General features: G+C 35.5%; 1 protein-coding gene across 2 annotated transcripts in view; it reads left to right on the forward strand.

The window, feature by feature from the left end:
- LOC127646621 (metabotropic glutamate receptor 4-like) overlaps positions 1-19,004 on the forward strand; it is a 274,744-nt gene that overhangs the window by 148,516 nt on the left and 107,224 nt on the right. For both annotated transcript variants that reach the window (XM_052130380.1, XM_052130381.1), the window contains exon 3: positions 6,738-6,954. In XM_052130380.1, the coding sequence (XP_051986340.1) occupies positions 6,738-6,954 (217 nt within the window). The remainder of the gene's footprint in view (positions 1-6,737; positions 6,955-19,004) is intronic.

Consider the following 19,004-nt stretch of genomic DNA (forward strand, 5'->3'; position numbering starts at 1 on the left):
CTTATAAATTTCAATCAAATAGCTGTACATATGCAGAAGCCAGCATAGACAGCAGCCATCATACTCATTCACTGAATGGTGGCAATATATGAAATATCTTCATTGAGAGACCTAGCAGACTTTAAGAGTAAAGCGGTTTATTTTTTTTATTTTTTTTTTTACAAAGTGAAAACCTTCTAGCTGCCCAGGGGTAAGATGCATATTAACAAAACTGACAAGAGCACATTAACACTGCATAATAACAATATGCAAATTAGATATACATTTAGATTTAATATTTATATTGTACATTTAACATTTTCTATATAGATTTTAAATGCAAATTTAAATATTGAAAATATTCATTCATTTAAAATAAAACTTATGTTATTACATTTTGAGAAAATACTGCATGCATGCAAGTTTTTTTTATACTCTTCTTTGCGGATGACAAGTTGTCCACTAACTGTATCAAATGTCATTTTTTTCTGTCTTTTATTTCATTGGTGCCTTTTCTCCTCGGGATATCAAATCATCTTAATTTATATTACTTAATAGGAAAGCTATTTCACTATATACACAGAATTTTTTTTTTTTACACAAATAAAACAAATAAATAGCCTAATCATTCATTCTTATTTACTGTACATCGTAATATAAGATAAAGTGTTGACATGAACATTACTACATTATTCATTACCTATACAATGCTTAACAATTTATTATGTACACTGCATGGCCAAAAAAAAAGGTTGCGTATTCTAATATTTTGTTGGACCACCTTTAGATTTAATTACGGCACACATTCGTCATGGCATGGCATTGTTTCGAAAACCATATGCAACATTTATTTCCGTCCATAGTTGCATACATTTTTGACCGAGATCTTGCATTACTGACGGGAGAGTCGAATCACTCCGTAAAGTCTTCTCCGGCACATCCCAAAGACTTACAATGGAATTAAGGTCAGGATTCTGTGGTGGCCAATTCATGTGTGAAAATGATTCCTCATTCTCCTTGAACCACTCTTTCACAAATAAGCCCGATCAATCTTGGCATTGTCGTCCTGGAATATGTCTGTGCCGTCAGGAAAGAAAAAAATCCATTGATGGGATAACCTGGTCAGTCAGTACATTAAATTAATTGTCATATTAATAAACATTAATAAACATATTAATCACTACAATAATGTTCCAGTCATAGGCTCTTAAGTATTATCTGCTTATTTAAATCCAAACGGTGATTTATTTTTATTTTTTTTGGCCAGGCAGTGTTTTAAATAATGCATGTATTAGTTTATTAATTAGAGTAAATATATAGTGTTACCCATTTCACTGTTGATTAAAAGAACAGTTAATCAAACTTATTAATTTAAAGAGATATTTAATATCAAGTTTTAGTAGTGCACTGTACACCATGCCAGCAAGAAACTTACTCTGACATATATTTTGTATTTTCAAATGAAACTATGTTTACAACAGACCATACATTGCTATTATTATTTATGTATGTGATGAAAACTATAATTTTCTTACACATTTTATATATGTGGCAGGGCGGAGGGCGGGGCCGGGTCGTGATCCTACACACCCGGTCCCTTATTAGGCTAATCAAGCCTCCGAGAGGGATAAAGGTCGACTGCAGAGGATCGTGCGGGAGAGAAAGATCGTTTGCGGACATGTCTATCATATGTGTCTATCATATGTGTGTGTGTTTGTCTTTCGTTTAAGTTGTTAATTCAAATATTATTTACATTGTCAAGCCGGTTCTCGCCTCCTCCTTTCCCTTGAACTACGTTACAATATAATTTAAAATATTTTAATATGTCGATAAATTCACAGTATGCCCACCTCTTCAGTCACTACTACAGCACTGGTAGGTCCCTCCTTTGCCACCAAAACTGCGCCAACCCGCATCTCAGAATAGCATTCTGAGATGCTATTCTTCTCACCACAATTGTACACAGTGGTTATCTGAGTTACCATAGACTTTGTCAGTTCGAACCAGTCCGGGCATTCTTAGTTGACCTTTCTCATCAACAAGGCATTTCTGTCCACAGAACTGCCGCTCAATGGATGTTTTTTTTTTTTTGTAATTGGCACCATTCTGAGTAAACTCTAAAGACTGTTGTGTGTGAAAATTCCAGGAGATCTGCAGTTACAGAAATACTCATACCAGCCTGTCTGGCACCAACAATCATCCATGTGATTATCTAATCAACCAATCATGTGGCAGCAGTGCAGTGCATACAGTCATGTATGTAATGGGTCAAGAGCTTCTGCTAATGTTCACATGAACCATCAGAATGGGGAAAAATGTGATATCAGTGATTTGGACCATGGCATGATTGTTGGTGCCAGATGGGCTGGTTTGAGTATTTATGAGACAGCCTAAACAGATCACCCAAGAAGCTTGGAACATCCTATCTGACAACAACCAAGAATAAATGTGTTCTGGTGTACCTAGGAGAATTGGTGCTTTTTAAAGGCAAAGGTGGTCACATCAAAATTTGACTTAGCTTTTGTAACGTTTATTGGACTTTATATGTCTAAGTGATAAGACAGCCGAGCTCCAATATAAAATCATCACTTCTTTGGTCAGAAATTAAAAATCGTGCTCAGGTTGGTTTATAAATCCTTACATTTGAATTGTGTGAAACATTTGCTGCCAATGTGATCACATTTCAAACAGACATTGCAAGAAGTGGAAAATGTGTATAATATATTTTACCATATCTTTACAACCTTAGATTTCTAAGACGCGCCCAATTAACAGAGACTGCAAACAGAGTCAAGAATGATCTGAACTGAAAATCACCATTGCACATTTTCATTCATAAGGTTTACACTGTAGTAATATTGGCTTCACAGACTTATCATAACTTTTTAATTTTCTATATGTTTATTTACTTTTATTTGCTCATTGGATTATCAGTCTCCGAATATTTTTTCTATTATTCTGATGAATTTCTTATTTGTTTTGAAGTCAATATTCGTGCCTTTCCATATAAGGTATTCAGCTTTGGGGACATCCCAAATATATATATATATATATATTCACAAATGCTAAATTTGTTAAAGTGTATGTTAGTGAATTCCAAACATTCGTAAAGAGGTGGTGTGTGCACGTTCATTCACAATTATCATAATCCACGCCCATGAAAACTACATATAAGGAAGGCACAAGACACGCTAGAAAATGCTGTTAACATCTATGTGGAACAGTAATGAAATAGTTTTTATGATTGAAGTACATTCACTTTGTAAATTTTTTTATTTATTAAGCACAATAACGTCTCAAATAAAGTGAGGACATTTTGCTGTCGTATGATACTCTTTTGTGAATCAAACAGTTCAAGAAGTCAGTTAAAAAGGTTTGAAATCAGTGTAAAAAAAGAGTCAAAAAAGTTGTGTGATCGGATCACAGAAACCACATACGAATGTGGTCAAAAACACATTTATTCACATTGCATTTGAGGTGTAGGCTAAATGCTAATGGTGCGTTCAGACCAGAGATGTCGAGAGCGTCAAAATCGACCGGAAGTCATTAATTTTCTATAGCAGCCAGCGTCTCTTGGCGGTGAGAAGCGGCACGTCTTGGGCGGTGTGGGCGTCAGAAGAAATTTCAAGTGCGGGCAACATTATGGTAATGAGCTTTGACGTGGTTTGGCGGCAACCTATTGGAGTATGGAAGTGCTCCGCTCTAGCGAAGTCTAGAGAACACAACAGTGTAAACTTTGGTTCCCACCAAACATTAGTTCTGTAGACAAAATGTTGGAGAAACTGATTATTGCTGTGGCGGGTTTTCCCATAATACATGATCTGTCCCAGTTTGCTTACAGGATATAAATAATAATTTTAAAAAACGATGCGTGGACAAAGGTGTCTGAATGAAGTGGGTATTATGGTTTATATAATATTATATAATAATACATTAAAAGATTTCATGAGGATATACACTACTTGTGATATGTCAGCAAAAAGGTTCCGGTCGAAATGTCTGGATGTTTTGCGGCCCCTTTAAATATAGTTCACAAAACCAAAGCATCCACGAATCTTCCATAGCGTTGTTGGCAGGGCAGCCAGAGTGAATTTTGATGCTCTTGTCGCCTCTGGTCTGAACACACAGTAATCCGTCTTATATGTGTCCCAGCAGCAGTGAAGTGCCACCCCTCACCTCACAATCAACCGCTGTGCTAAAACAAGAGTTTAAACTTTGCCATTTATGAGCAGCTTTAAAATGAAATAACCATATAGCCTACATACACAATCCCGAGAGCTTCACGAATCTTCTTTAGTGTGTCTGATATCAACACAGATGACAAACACGAACATCTGAAGCTCCTTTAATACAGATAATCCACTAAAATAACGGATAATTCTGCTTGATATGTTGTGTTTGTGCTTAGATTAAATTTCAACCGCATCTGGGAGAAACAGCACACCGTTTTTTTTTTTTTTTTTTCGCTCTTTCTTTGTATTTTCTGACTTTGTTTTGCTTTATTATCATGCAGTAACACACTGACCTAGTGATTGTGTATGTCATCATGAAACAGAGATCCTCCCCTCCATATCCTAACACAAAATGTCACAGGAGACGCATTTAAGTGACCAGGTGTAAACAGCAATATGTCTCATATGACCACATGTGATTGGATCACCCGAAGCGCATCTTAATACCAGGTGGAAACATGGCCTAAAACATGTTCAGTTCACGCTTCAAGGAGGATGTCCACCACCATTAACATTCTCTGGTGTAGTTCACAGCACATTGCCAGCATAAATTGTGAAACTTCTCTGGTAAATCATGATGGTAACAGTGATACAGGCTATTTGCAACTGGCAGAATCTTCAGGGAAATTAATAGAATGCCTTAAGAAGATCTTTGACCAAAACGCTGTAAGATATTACAGATTTGCAAGCTATACAACAATGTGCGGGCTATTACTAATTTTTCCCTGTTATATTGTATACACGCCTGCCAGCGATTTGTTTATTTATGTGTTTAACAGCATTAGCATGTTATCAATTGAATGTGATTCACCAATGCCTATACAAAATAATTAAACCTAAATTAAAACTGTCCAAAGTCACATTAGAGGGTATACAGGTTTTTTTTTTAAATATCAAGCACTTTTTCTGGAAAAACGATAAGGAGATTTGGGAAAAAATGTATACTTCAAGCAGTAAATAAATATTTCTAAATAAGTATAGGTTATGGTTTAAAAAGAAAACAAATCTTTTTCTTCTCCCCTGAATTTATGATCCTCTGTAATGGAGCATACTGCTGGTATTATGTCTGCAGAGAGTGTGGGTCTAAAAACCAGAGTATGCAGACAATAGCCAAGTTAATAAACTTGTATAAATTACGTTCTTGTTGGTGCAAGCCATCCATTATTTTATGTCAGACATTAGCTTAATGTATTCCGAGCATCACCAGTGATCCATTTTATGGTGAATGCTTAAGTTTCACAACACGCCAGTGTTCAGTGTAGCTTGTATATGAATTCTTAAAATGAGTGAGATCCTTTAGGCTGAAGTGTGCAATTTCTGCGCCACTTGCAACACCAATTGAGATGGTAAAAACAGCTACTCTTTTCAAAGGACTCTCCTCATCTACCATTGTTTGGACAAATAGATAGTCCCACCCCAAGACAAATGCTTTTGTGAAACATCTTATGTGCCTTTTGCATAGTACTGTATATATATATATATATATATATATATATATATATATATATATATATATATATATATATATATAAAACATTTATCTGAAGATTGTTATTTATATCTTCAGCTTTAATGTTTCAATAGGAAATACACATTTTAGACTCCCAAACATTACTTTTGTAAATAGAATAGATTAGAAAAGAAGAACAGGGAGCCCTGCAACAGATGGCATGCCCCCCACAGACCCCCTATTGAACATTGAGTCAGTCTGGGATTAAATGAAGTGACAGAAGCAATTGAGACAGACTAAACAGGAAGAACTGTGGCGAATTCTCCAAGAAGCTTGGAACATCCTATCTGACAACAACCAAGAAAAACTGCATCCAGGTGTACCTAGGAGTATTGGTGCTGTTTTGAAGGCAAAGGTGGTCACATAAAAAATGTATATAGCTTTTTTATGTTTACTGGGCTTTGCATGACATTAATTGATAAATTAAAACTATTTATGGCATTATTTTTTAAGACATCCTTAATGCGCAACATTTTTCAGCAGTGCCTAAAACTTTTGCACAGTACTGTATATTAGATCAGTTTGATTGTTTGTAGTCTGAAGAGACTACATTTCAAACCACCTTTGTTGGATTTCCGATTTCCAATTTCAGTCATATCTCTGTTTTGACATAATGTGTAGTTACTGCGTTTTCCCTTTGAACAGTAGTGTATTCATCTCTGCATATTAAAATGGGATTAGAGAAAGAATTTTAATATTGAAAAAAATAACACTTCACCTTTAAGACGCTCTTGTCTCATTGGAGCTTCTTTAAACTGTCTACTAAACTGTGACAGTTGTTGACCAGTTTGTTGTTGGCTTCAACACACTGCCATTCTTTGAATAGATTGCCCACATCCCTGCTGTCCTTAGTGTACCTCATGTGGCTGTGTAAGAGAGAGCTTGATAGGGGATGTAGTCTGGGATGATGGACTGTTTTATAATCTCTCAGAGGTTAGCTGAGAAGCAGCAGGAGGTTTGGGGGATTGTGTGCTTCAATGCCTGAATGGGATTTATGTTTCTGTCTCCTCCTACAGATTCCCCAGGTGAGTTATGCCTCCACGGCGCCGGAGCTGAGTGACAACACACGTTATGACTTCTTCTCCCGCGTGGTACCTCCGGACACCTACCAGGCACAGGCCATGGTGGACATTGTTAGGGCCATGCGCTGGAACTATGTGTCCACTGTGGCATCTGAGGGCAATTATGGAGAGAGTGGCGTCGACGCCTTTATCCAAAAATCCCGGGAAGACGGTAAGAAAATTTGTATTTAATTTTGCAATGTTTTGGAATTAAAATTTCCTATAAATTTTTATGTAAATTAAATTGTATATTGTTTTATATTTAATTTAAATTTTAGATCATATTATATATATATATATTTTTTTTATTTTTTTTATTTATATAAAATATTTATTTGTTTATTTTATTTATATTGATATTGATATTTTTAAATTCTTCAAACATTCTGGTTATTGGTTTTTCAAAATCCTTTACCTGAAGTATTAAAGGTGCACTCATTTTTGTGTTATGTCATCTTGACTTGGACTTTGTCTTGGACATTGACAACTAGGGATGTGGATGTAGCATCATTCAAATGCAATAGCTTTCAGCTGGTGATGCCATTGTAGAAATTTACTTTTTAAAGTCCACCATGCTTAATTTAATCCTCAAGTGAAAGTGTTCAATAATAGAGTTGCTACTGAGATTAAGCGAGTAGTATTCAGCTGGTCATGCGATTCTAACATGGCAGCCCCCATGTGCGGACTGTCTCCATGTAAAATAAAACAGCTTTTATAAGATTTCAGATATGACTGGAGCCTTGTCTCTTATCTCTTATGTGAGTGCTCATGATTTTATACATATGTTCAAAATAACTAATAATATCTTTAGGAGCAAATTTTTTCCTTTAAATATGTGCAATTAATTCCCAAACTGCTTTACATATAGACTACATTTATATGTGTTTATTGATTTATTTAGCCATAGGTGTGCTGTTTTGTTGTTTGTAAACTTAGTTTGTTTTAAGAATAATTGCATTATTTGAATGATTGTCATTCAATATCAAAACAACAGTCAAGATGTCATTGTATGTGCATACTGGATTGTGATTGGCCATTTCTCTTGCATCTATTGACATAAAAAATAGACAAAATATATTTTCTTTCAAGCATCTGTTTATCCATCTACATTGTACATTATGATCAATCTCCCTTTCTCGCTCTATCTATAGTATAATTAAGTTATTAACTTTTTGTACTGTCATTTGACCTAAAACTATACCACTGTTCTTCTGCTGCTTTGCAAACACTGTGGTATATCCTTCTGAAAATGCAATTTTTTGTGAACTACATCATATACTAAATGCTTATGAGAAACAGGGTCATTTTCCAAATGTTCTTTCCTGCAGTACCTGCATTTCCTTCCTGAAAAATAAAACATCAGAAGCACTCCAGGGGGAAAGTATTCTTGTGATTCAGTGATTGATTTCCTTCTATATTTCTTCGAAAATTTCCGTGATCATCTGTTCATGTCACCAGTGCTTCAGGTCAGGCTTAGCTGACAAGCTGGAACCAACTTGTTGCCCCTGGGGAGAGGTAAACTTATGAAATACTTTTGTATTGCACATAGAGGGGGGAATTTACTGGCCGCTGATTTCATTGCTTATTTGCACACGCTGTCTGCATAGTTTTAGCAGCCACATATTTAGTGCTGAACGTAAATTGCGTAGTGGAGCTCCCGATATTGGAGGTAGGTTCTGAGTGCTAGGTTGTGGAGGATACAGCAGACTAGAACAATCTGGAAAACTTTACAGTAACGCTATGATTGTAAAAGCCTCATTGTGACCATGATTTTTACTTCTTTTTTGTTTTTTAAATAAACGAGAGATGAGTTGAATAAAAAAAAAAAAAAAAATGTATATCAACATTATGCCACAAATCCTGTCCATTGAGCCTAACTTGAATTGAACCTGGACTTTAATTGTACCAGCCAAATAGCGCTACATATGTGGATAAGGCACAGTCTACAGCAAAATAAGCCTAATTTACATAGAAATGTGGCGTTTACTGAATATGGGACAGATTTTGATTACCATGAGATTAGATTAAAATTAGACATTTAGATTTAGAATTTTCAGTCAACAAATTATATGGGTACTTGGATCGTGAGGAAGAACATGAAGTTTTCATAACCCTACAGTAATGGTGGATGTAAACAGATGGAAGCTGAAATTGTAGCAGTCAAGATGTATGAATCGTCTTTGTGAGAATAATCAAAAGTGCCCTGAGGAAGTTCTAGGGGAAATGGAGTCTTATTCCTTTCGGTTCTCCAGGGTAGCAGTGTCCTCCTCCTCTGCCCAAGCTTTCTTCAGTTTCTCTGTCACATTGGGGCTATAAGCATCTGTTTCTCCCCCATATTCTACTCTGAGATCTGACCCTTCCACACGAATGGAGACTTATTCCTTTCTGTTCTCCAGGGTAGCAACGTCCTCCTCCTCTTCCCAAGCTTTCTTTGGTTTCTCTGGCACATTGGGGCTATAAGCATCTGTTTCTCCCCCATATTCTGCTCTGAGATCTGACCCTTCCGCACGAATGGAGAATAAGTGTCAGACAGAGCTAGGCTGTGGGCTCCATTCCAGGAAAATTGCATTCCTTGGGTACAATGAGTGGTGATATTCTAAGTCATACACACTGGCTTTTATGTGCACTCAGTGATATTTTGTATATGTTGCACTGGCCAGTGGACCCTTTTCACAAATCCAGGCTTGAAACGAGGAATTAAACCGCAAACATTTTTGCATTCCCATTTGCTGCAATAGCAAAAGACAAAAATCCACTATTAAGATTGCATGTCTTTCCAAAAATAAAAAATTAAGGATATTTAAATGAAAGATGGATTACGGCAGTCCGAAGTCAGCAAGGTCTCAAATTCATAGTCACTCCCTCAGCATATATGTACAGTATATTTGTCAAGGCATTATATTTAAAAGGTATATAGCAATTTTTAAGATGCCGTCAATTCTTTCCAACACTAGTAAACAATTTTATGTCTTTAGCATATCACATTTCTCACATGTTCTCACAGGTCATGTGATTCTAACATGGCAGCCCCCATGTGTGGACCCATTACATGTAGAATAATACAGCTTTTATAAGGTGACTGATATGATTGACGTCTTCATTTTAATGTGAGTGGACATGATTCCTACATATATTGCAAAATTACAATTAATGTCTTTAGGAGTTAAACTTTTTTAATGAGGAAAAAATTACTGAATGCACTTTTGAGAGGTATCCCTAAATAAAGAATGGGTAACCCTTTGCGGTTTTAGATTTTTGCGTAGATATCAAGTCATCAGTAATTCAATGAAGCCAATTCAGGGAAAGTTCAAACACTGTAAATTACATTACAGCAGTGATGACTAGTTTGATAGATTTACCTTGCTAAATTAAAGCAAAAATACATCATAAAATTCTGTGAAAACATTATTAATCTATGCCACAAGCAAACTTGTCCAATTATAGGGAGGATACAGAGATATAAAGTGAGTTTTTGGCTGGTCATGTGATCTTAATATGTTGGCCATCATTAGGCCATCTGATATGTCTGGAGTCTTCTCATGTGATCGTTCAATATATTCTAAGTACTATTCATGTATGTAAATAATTTTTAAAGAGGAACAACTGCTGATTGCACCTTTAAGAATGTACAATATACAAATTAACCACCACACACATTTTAAATAGATATGACTATTGATATGGGCTGTACCAGATTTAACCATTTATTAGTTAAGTTCCAGGACCTTTTTCTCAGAGCTGCTCTGGTGTGTCTCGAGAGTGGAGAGCAAATTTGATTCGAGTGTACGAAATTACATTCACCAATAGGAAAGACAATCAATTTGGGGGAGAGGAAATATTTAAAAACCATGAAATTAAAAAATGGACTTGCATTTATAGAAAGTTGAATTAATAAGCAACTGCTCTCCACATTTGTCAAAAGAAGAGCTTAGAAAAATAGACAAGAGTTAATATTCCAAAGGTCATTTTTAATTTTTACACTAAAAAGTCAAATTTAATTCATTTCATATGACTTTTAGAAACTGAATATTGTTTAAATGTGATGTAATGTTAAATCATTTTCCCCTATCCCAGTATAATGTGCAGACTACTATAAATAAGCCATTCATATTGTTTCTTCCCCAAAAGTGTAAAAACTGGAGCTGTTGATTTATCAAAACTATGCTCTGTTTGAACTGCCCAACATAGCAACATTGGCTCAATCAATGGCATGTGTTTGGGGCAGGACTACCTGTTGTACCAATGGCAGACAGGGCGAGTGTTTGGGAAACAAGTCTGAAGTCATTATTTCTATAGTTCTATCAGGAAGACTTGAGAGAGATTTAAGATGACATTTATTTGATGAATAATAAACAGAGGTCCCATCTGGCGGTCCGAAGAAATTGTACTCGGAACCGTAATATCCTGCCGGAGATAAGAAGCAGGGACGAGGAGCCTACCCCCGTCCAGGACGGGACTCAACTGGTGGTGGTGGGGTGGTGGAGGTTGCCATGTTAGCACACTGAAACAGCAATGTGATAGATTGTGAGTAGACTTATAAAGCAACGACTTACATGTGATTGGCTGGAAATGACCCAGCTAATGGTGTGATGATGCACAGCTGCTAGTCTTCCCGCTAGATCTACGCTGCACTTACATTTCTGTTAAAGCTGCACTCAGTCATTTTTTCCTCATTAATAAAGTTGAACTCCTAAATACATGAGTTGTAATGTTTCAATATATGTAGAAATCATGACAACTCACATTAAAATGAAGACTCCAGTCATACCAGTAACCTATAAAAGCTGTTTTATTCTACATGGAGAGGGTCCACACATGGGGGCTGCCATGTTAAAATCATATGACCAGCCAAATACTACTTGCTTAATCTCAGTAACTGTCCTGTTATTTGACACTTTCACTCATTGATTAAATTAATCATGGCTGACTGTGAATACTACATTTCAACAATGGCATCTGAAACTGAAAACAATTTAATCTAAATTATGCTGGATCCAAGCCGTTAGGTGTCAGTGTAAGTCCAAGATGATACAAAGACAAAAGTTACTGAGTGCACCTTTAAATATTTTACAGCATTAGGGTTTTCTGCATATTTTTTAGCATGTTGCTTGTATGTTCTGGGTAGATTCTAAGGCATTGCTAGGTGGTTGCTAGGCTGTTCTAGGTAGTTGGTAGAGTGTTCTTGGTAGTTGCTAGGTTTTTCTAGGTTGTTGCAATTGTGTTCTAGGTGGTTGCTAGGGAATTTGCCTCACGTGTCCATGGCAAAACTTTAAAAAAAAAAAGATATACAAAATTAATATAAAAAAGTATATACATTTCAAAAGAAAATGCCTGATAAAGTGCTTTCAGTCTGAATAGTTGTGTTCAGTGTAAATCATTTTGTGTGTACCCTCAGGGTTCAGATGTCAAGCTCCAATCAAATGAGACATTTATTTCAAGTGAGTTGATCTAGTTAGCTGTGAAATTTCAGCCTAAATTTTAGTCCATCTTGGGAGGAGGAATTTTTTTTTTTTTGTGAGAGATGACAGGTTAATGGAGTGTTTGAGGTGTGTTCGGATGATAAAGCAACTAAAATGAACAACAAAAGGTACCATAATAAGAATTGATAATAGAAGAGAGAAAACCAGATGGCATGTCGTCTGTTAAAATGGAGCAGCTTGATAGCAAAGCAAAGGAGGCCACAATGATTTGTTCAGTTTCATCAGTCAAGAGAAAGTTGAAAATTTAAATTTCATGCCAAAGCAAAATTACCATTTACTGCAGGTGATAGGTATGAAGACATTTTGGTAAAACTGACCCAAAGCATCTTATGCTTTCAAAAGGTTTGGAAAAATAACACTAAAAGGATAGTTCACCTCAAGGACAATTTTTTTGTAAAACAAAATGTCCCTTTTTAATGTGTCATGATAAAAAAAATCACACTATAATTAAAATGTTGGAGGTTGTAACATGCATTTATTCATGCGTTATACATTTAATCATACACGTGTAAATGTTTCATTATCTAGCACTTATTATCCAGAGACTCCAGATCACTCCCACAGCTGTATTTAGAGAACACTGGTGTGAGACTTGTGGGCTGTGATATGAATAACCATGAGCGTCACTGCAGTGCCATGTCTCCTTATAGCTCTTCCTCAATCCATGGGAGTGTTTGCACATCTGTCCAGGGTGTAGAGAAAGGGCGAGAGCCAAGTAGAAAGACTAGGGAAGACAGCAAAAGAGAGAAAGGAAGAAAGGCACAAACAAACAAACAAAAATAATTAATGTCAATGTCTTGGCTGTGCTGGTCGATAGAACGTATCCCATGATGCTTTGCTCACATACAGTATATCTACATTCTGTTCATGGTAATAGATGAGTAGAATATCTAACTGAATAATCCTTTTATATTTTCCCATCACTTACAAATTTGGGATGTTTAAGCACCAATGGAAGCATTTTCAATCAAATTAGTTGTATTTGTTCCAAAGATTGAGTCATAAATGTAGTCTTTTCAATTACATAGATACTTATGAATCAAAGTATATTTGTGTAGTAGTGGCTGCATAGAGTACTTCAAGAATAATTCATGGTAACAAATGAATAAATAAAGCAGATGAGACAGAGCTGTACCACAGAGAGAAAAGCAACCGACTGAGCGTGGCATCTCCCTGTTTTTGTATTCATGTTAGGTTAACAAATATTGCTTACCTAATGTAATTGGGGGGAGCGGGGCTGATTTGTCACACAGGAAAGTTGTCACAAGAGCAATATGTCAGAAAATATAAGGTTTTCATTTAAGAATGCAATTACACAAATGCTTGTTTTTTAAAGCAGAGGTTTTTGTATGTTTAGTTTCAAATATCTAGTTCAAAATTGTAAATCATGATATCATATTTTTGTAATGGGTCTTGGAAGTGAACAAGTGAACATAATAAAATGACACTGGAATACATTAAGGCAATGGTTAACTACATAATGAAGGTAGGTTTTAACTCAAAGGGTGAAAAATGTTTCTAGGACAAAGATCATTTTCATAAATGTCAGGTTGGGGAATGTTGTCACATTTTAATCACGACAAGTTGTATCGTGATTTTATACTCTCTTATAAAGAAATTACAAAATGTGTTTTTTTTTTTTAATAAATTTTTTATTACCTTTTTTCTGTGTTGTGACTTGTTTTGTGCTTGGTAATTGTTTGTTTACAATTTATAAAGTAGACAAAGGTCAGAGGTAAAATAAACTGTGCTATACTACAACATTTATGTATAGAAACAACACGGTTGTGGGTTTGATTACCAGGGAACACATTGACTGCTAAAAATTATATAGTGAATAGGGGAGACCTGGGCAAGTTGTCACCAGTGGAAAGTTATTTTAATGTTTTATTAGGACAATTGTATTTTTCATGAAAGTCAGGCATGTTGTCACATTTTTATTGGGGCACATTTTCACATATGTTTCAATTGTCATAAATGTATGCAATTTAGAGTATCTATTGTGATTTTTGAGAATACTTGAGTTACCTTTTGGATTTTTGTTGTTTCATGAACAAGAAAAGGATTCTTTAACTAAATATGGAGTTGGGGGAGGTTGTAAAAGGTTTTGTACAATTTATTGAAGTAATTACAATATTTACGTATTTGCCAAAACAATGGTTTGATTTTTGTAATTACCTTTTTTCGGTTTCATGAATTGTTTTGGGCTTTGTAATTTATTGAATTAAAGAGTATATATATATATATATATATAAGTAGTCTATTTAATGGCAGGTTTGCATTGTGACAACATGCCTCACTACTTGGACTGTTGTCACAAAAATTCAATGTGTTCAGTGATCTGTATCTTTTTTTCCTTGGCAATAACAATGGAAATATTCATTGCTTTTTTTGTAGCCAATACTTCAGGGTATGTGACTATACAGAAATTGACTTTCAAAAATAAACCTACCTACAGACATTTTTCACTGGAGTTAAAACTGTGACAACTTGCCCCAGTCTCTCCTTTTTGATATGATGTAAGAATAAATAAACCCTGGTACCACAACAGAGAAAGTGGACTCAGATTTCAGATTTCTGTAGCTGGTTTGAGCACAGAATTTATGACAGATTAGAGAGGGAGACTTATCTAGACTTTTTGCCATGTTGAAGGTCAGCAGGTTATGGATGTTTGATTACACTGACCATATCCCAACCTTAACCAAAATTTAAATCATTGACATGAATAGCAGTCCGTATGTGGAGTTTGATAGTCTTATGATATCATTCTGGTATCAGTATTTTATCATTCTTATACTTGTCAGTCCCTAAAGACTCTACCTACGTAGTGTAGGATACAATGGTCTTTAATTCTAGGCCCAGCGGTACCCCTGACACTGACAGAATATTTATTTGGTCCTGCCTTGACCAACACATGATTCAATTCAGTTCTGCCTTCAGGGATAGAAAAACACTGTGTTTGTGAAATGCCTCACTGTTTTTCTCTTTTCTCTTTCATGCTGGTTTCAAAGGATGGTTTTATGACATCTTTACCCTGTATGAACATCACTTATTTACTTGGATAAGTAAAGTGGGTAACTGAGGGGCTAATTATCTTATTCGTAAACCACCTGCAATCCAGTGTAACCAAGTTATAAATGTGCTGAAATTGCACCGCATCAGGAGTCATTGAATTACATCATTGTTATTTTTTTCAGCGCAAACAAGCCTCCTTTCTACATAAATTAGGTTGAATATATATTAGATAATGATTTATTCACAAAACTCAGCGCTATTCATGTGGTGGAATTAATGTTCTATTACAGCCCATGGAAAGCTGTTGTTAAACACGATTTTATTAAAAAGAGATGTTTTTGTACGGTACATTTTATATTGATCATGGCAACAGTTATTCATCAATTAATGATCACACCGACTATATCCAGACACATAGTGACATAGTCCAGTGCACTTTTGTCATTTTCAAGAGCCAATTCAGTTGCCTGGATCGCCGTAGTGCAGTGCTGCTGTACATTTGCACTCACTGAATAATTTATTAGGAACACTATCATCCTAATAAAGTACCCGACGTGATCGTCTTCTATTGTAGTCTATCCCGTAGAGTTACCGTAGCCTTTCTGTCAGCTCAAACCAGTTTGTCCATTCTCCGTTGACCTCTCTCATCAACGAGGCATTTTTGTCCTTAGAACGGCTGCTTGCTTTATGTTTTTTTCACCATTCTGAGTAAACTTTATGAACTGTTGTGTGTGAATTCTTCTTTTGCAGATCAATTCTGACTGTTAGGTTGTGTGATGCAGAAGATATAGCAGTTACAGAAATAATCAAATCAGCCCCTCTGGCACCAACAATCATGCCAGGGATGAAATCACTGAGATACATTTTTTTTCCCAATTCTGATGGTTGATATGAACATTAACTGAAGCTCCTGTGTGCAGTATGCTAGACTGCAGTAGTCTTCTGCATCACACAACCTAACATTCAGAATTGATCTGCAAAAAAAGAATTGCAGCATGCAATCATGGTTGTGCCTTTTTATGAAATTACTTTAGAAATATGGGTGCTAAAACAACCCAGACAGCATGTGCAAAAAAGCACTCTCAATTCCTGGTGAATTCCTCCCTGAGTGTGTCATCTAATACCGCAGCAGGTTCATGGTAATCAAATGTACAAGTATGTGTACAATAAGTACTGCAAAAGGAGCATCGGAGACATTGAAGCAAACACACTGCACCAGTTCTCTTTGTTGCCTCTCCTGCAAGCTGAACCTCATTCAATATTGTTAATATCTTCTGGGTTCCAGTAATGGGCCAAATTTATTATGCGTCTGCAGCCAAGAGACCTTGAAGGGTCGAATTTTGAAATGAAGGAATAGATTTGAAGAGTTTTCAAAGGTGACTGCCACTAGCATACATCACCATGGAAAATGGTTGCCCAGTGGTACCGTGGAGTTGACTTGGGCCACCGCTGAGTGATGAGCAATCTTCAGCCACAGCATGCCACAATAACAAAGTAAACAGCCTACGCGGCTCTCAGCATACATAAATCTCCAATATTTGATAAATAAGATTTGCCTGGTGTAATTGATTCCATGTGGAGATCCAAATAGAAACCTCGGAGGCCCTAGTAAATCTAATCAAGTAGGAGGTTAGTCATGTGGTGGGTTACCTAAGGCTTGGTAATAATGGATCAACAATTATAACCTTCATAAACACTGGATGGACATGTCAAATATTATGTATAGCTCATGAGATTTAGGCTGAAGTTTTCTCAAGGGTTTTTGAAGTGTTGAAAAATTCTTTCTTTTTTTTATTTTGTACTTCATTTAGGATTTTGGTTATCATTTTCAGTTTAGTTTACTCCATAAATAAAAATTCACAATAGTCACCATTCTTGTTCATTGTATTTTTTCTCCTTTTGTGTTCCATGGAAATATATTTTTGGCTGAGCTATCCCTAAAATGGGGCATGAACAGTTTTTATTTCATGTCTATTTTCATCAAATTGTTCCATCCACCTATGATGGCACAAACTACACTTTATCAGAAACGGCACCATACTCCACTTACAAAATACTTTAATATAAGATTTTTGTTTGAGGCAGCTTGGATCAAGTAAATGAGTCTCTAGTTTCAATGCAATCAGTCTTCCTTTCTTTGTAAATTAGGCTTATTATAAATTGCTCCATCAATTGATGATCAAATCATGGAGACGAGCATTATAACAAGCCATTTATCCAGAATCTGCACTACACTCCACATACAAATTAATTTAATGCAAGAGTACGAAAGGCAATTTGGATCAAATACACGAGACTGTGTTGTCTTTGCATTGTTTCATTGAGACAGATGCACAATTTTCTTTAACTGCATGCTGGTTTATTATTGTGGTGTGTCAATTTAATTTACAGTACATGCCCCCAAACATCATATACTATACAGTAAACAAACTGTAATTGGTTGTTTTAGATATAGACCCCTTTCCTGTCAAATTAGTCTTTTTTTTCTATTGTTTGTTTGTTTTTTCATACTTTTGATGAAATAAAGAGTTAGAAATCTTGCTTTGGAGACATTAAATTGCAAATTATAATTATATGATACAAAATACAAAAAAAACATTTTGTCTTTAATTCTATTTATTTTTTTCTTTCTTCGATTTTAGCAGACATTTACAGTTAATATAATCAGAACATCCAGCAATGATATGAAAACACCAAAACTAAAGTATAATTTACTCTTTAACAAATGGTTGTTGCTCCTATAATGTTTGTTAGTTTTCAGATTATTATTATTATTATTATTATTATTATTATTATTCCACTATTGGAGTCTATGGCAGCCCACACACCAAATGTATGAACTGTATTTTGGAAAAGTGTGACATTTGATACACTTATAGGGGTAAGAATGAATAGCCCACACACCAAATTTGGGGTTTCTATGAAAAACTCTTTAGCACCATGACCAGTTAAAAAATTACATTTTCTTTTGCGCATAACTTTTGAAGTTTTGCTTAAAAACCAAATTAATATTTTTCCTTTGATTACTCCTTCTCACTTCGCCTCTTACAGTGGCCGCCATCTTGGATTGTGACGTTAATCGTATTTTTGCATCTTCTCCTACAAATTCTGTCCAAGTGTCTGCACCTTTGTCTCAGATGATCTTCAAATCAAAGGACAAATTCATGATCTTTTTCCTATCAAAATAAAACTTGGTATGTTTCATTAGGACCATCAGGGTACAGGGCAAGTTTGGTGACAGAGCTACCTATGGGTCAAGATACATCAAAAATGTCTATTTTTTCTTGTTTTTCCCTAAAAACAGGAGGTTTTCTTGGGTCATACAGAATCCGACTACACGTACACGACATCAGCAATATTGTCCCTTCACCATTTTGAATTTTAATATAAAGTAATTCATCTTTTGAATGCTTTTTTGAATTTAAACAAAAACTGGTATGCGTCTTTGCCATTATGTCCTGAGGATACCTCTGCAGTTTGGAGACAGCGCCACATAGTGGTCATAATCATTAGTCAATTTTAACAAAACCTTTTATGAATCATTGCTTCCTTATCCCAAGTCATCAGAAAATGGAGAGAAATGTTAATATGGTTTTTTTTTATGTTTATTTAAATCTCCATTTAAAACCTGCATGAATAACTGAAGAATCTCAGCAACAATTATGTGTGATGACTCTCAACTCAGTATGTCTCTTTAGCACCCATCAAACTTACCAGTACCAGTGTG

Source organism: Xyrauchen texanus, chromosome 7 (assembly GCF_025860055.1).
Source record: "Xyrauchen texanus isolate HMW12.3.18 chromosome 7, RBS_HiC_50CHRs, whole genome shotgun sequence".
Lineage (NCBI taxonomy): Eukaryota > Metazoa > Chordata > Actinopteri > Cypriniformes > Catostomidae > Xyrauchen > Xyrauchen texanus.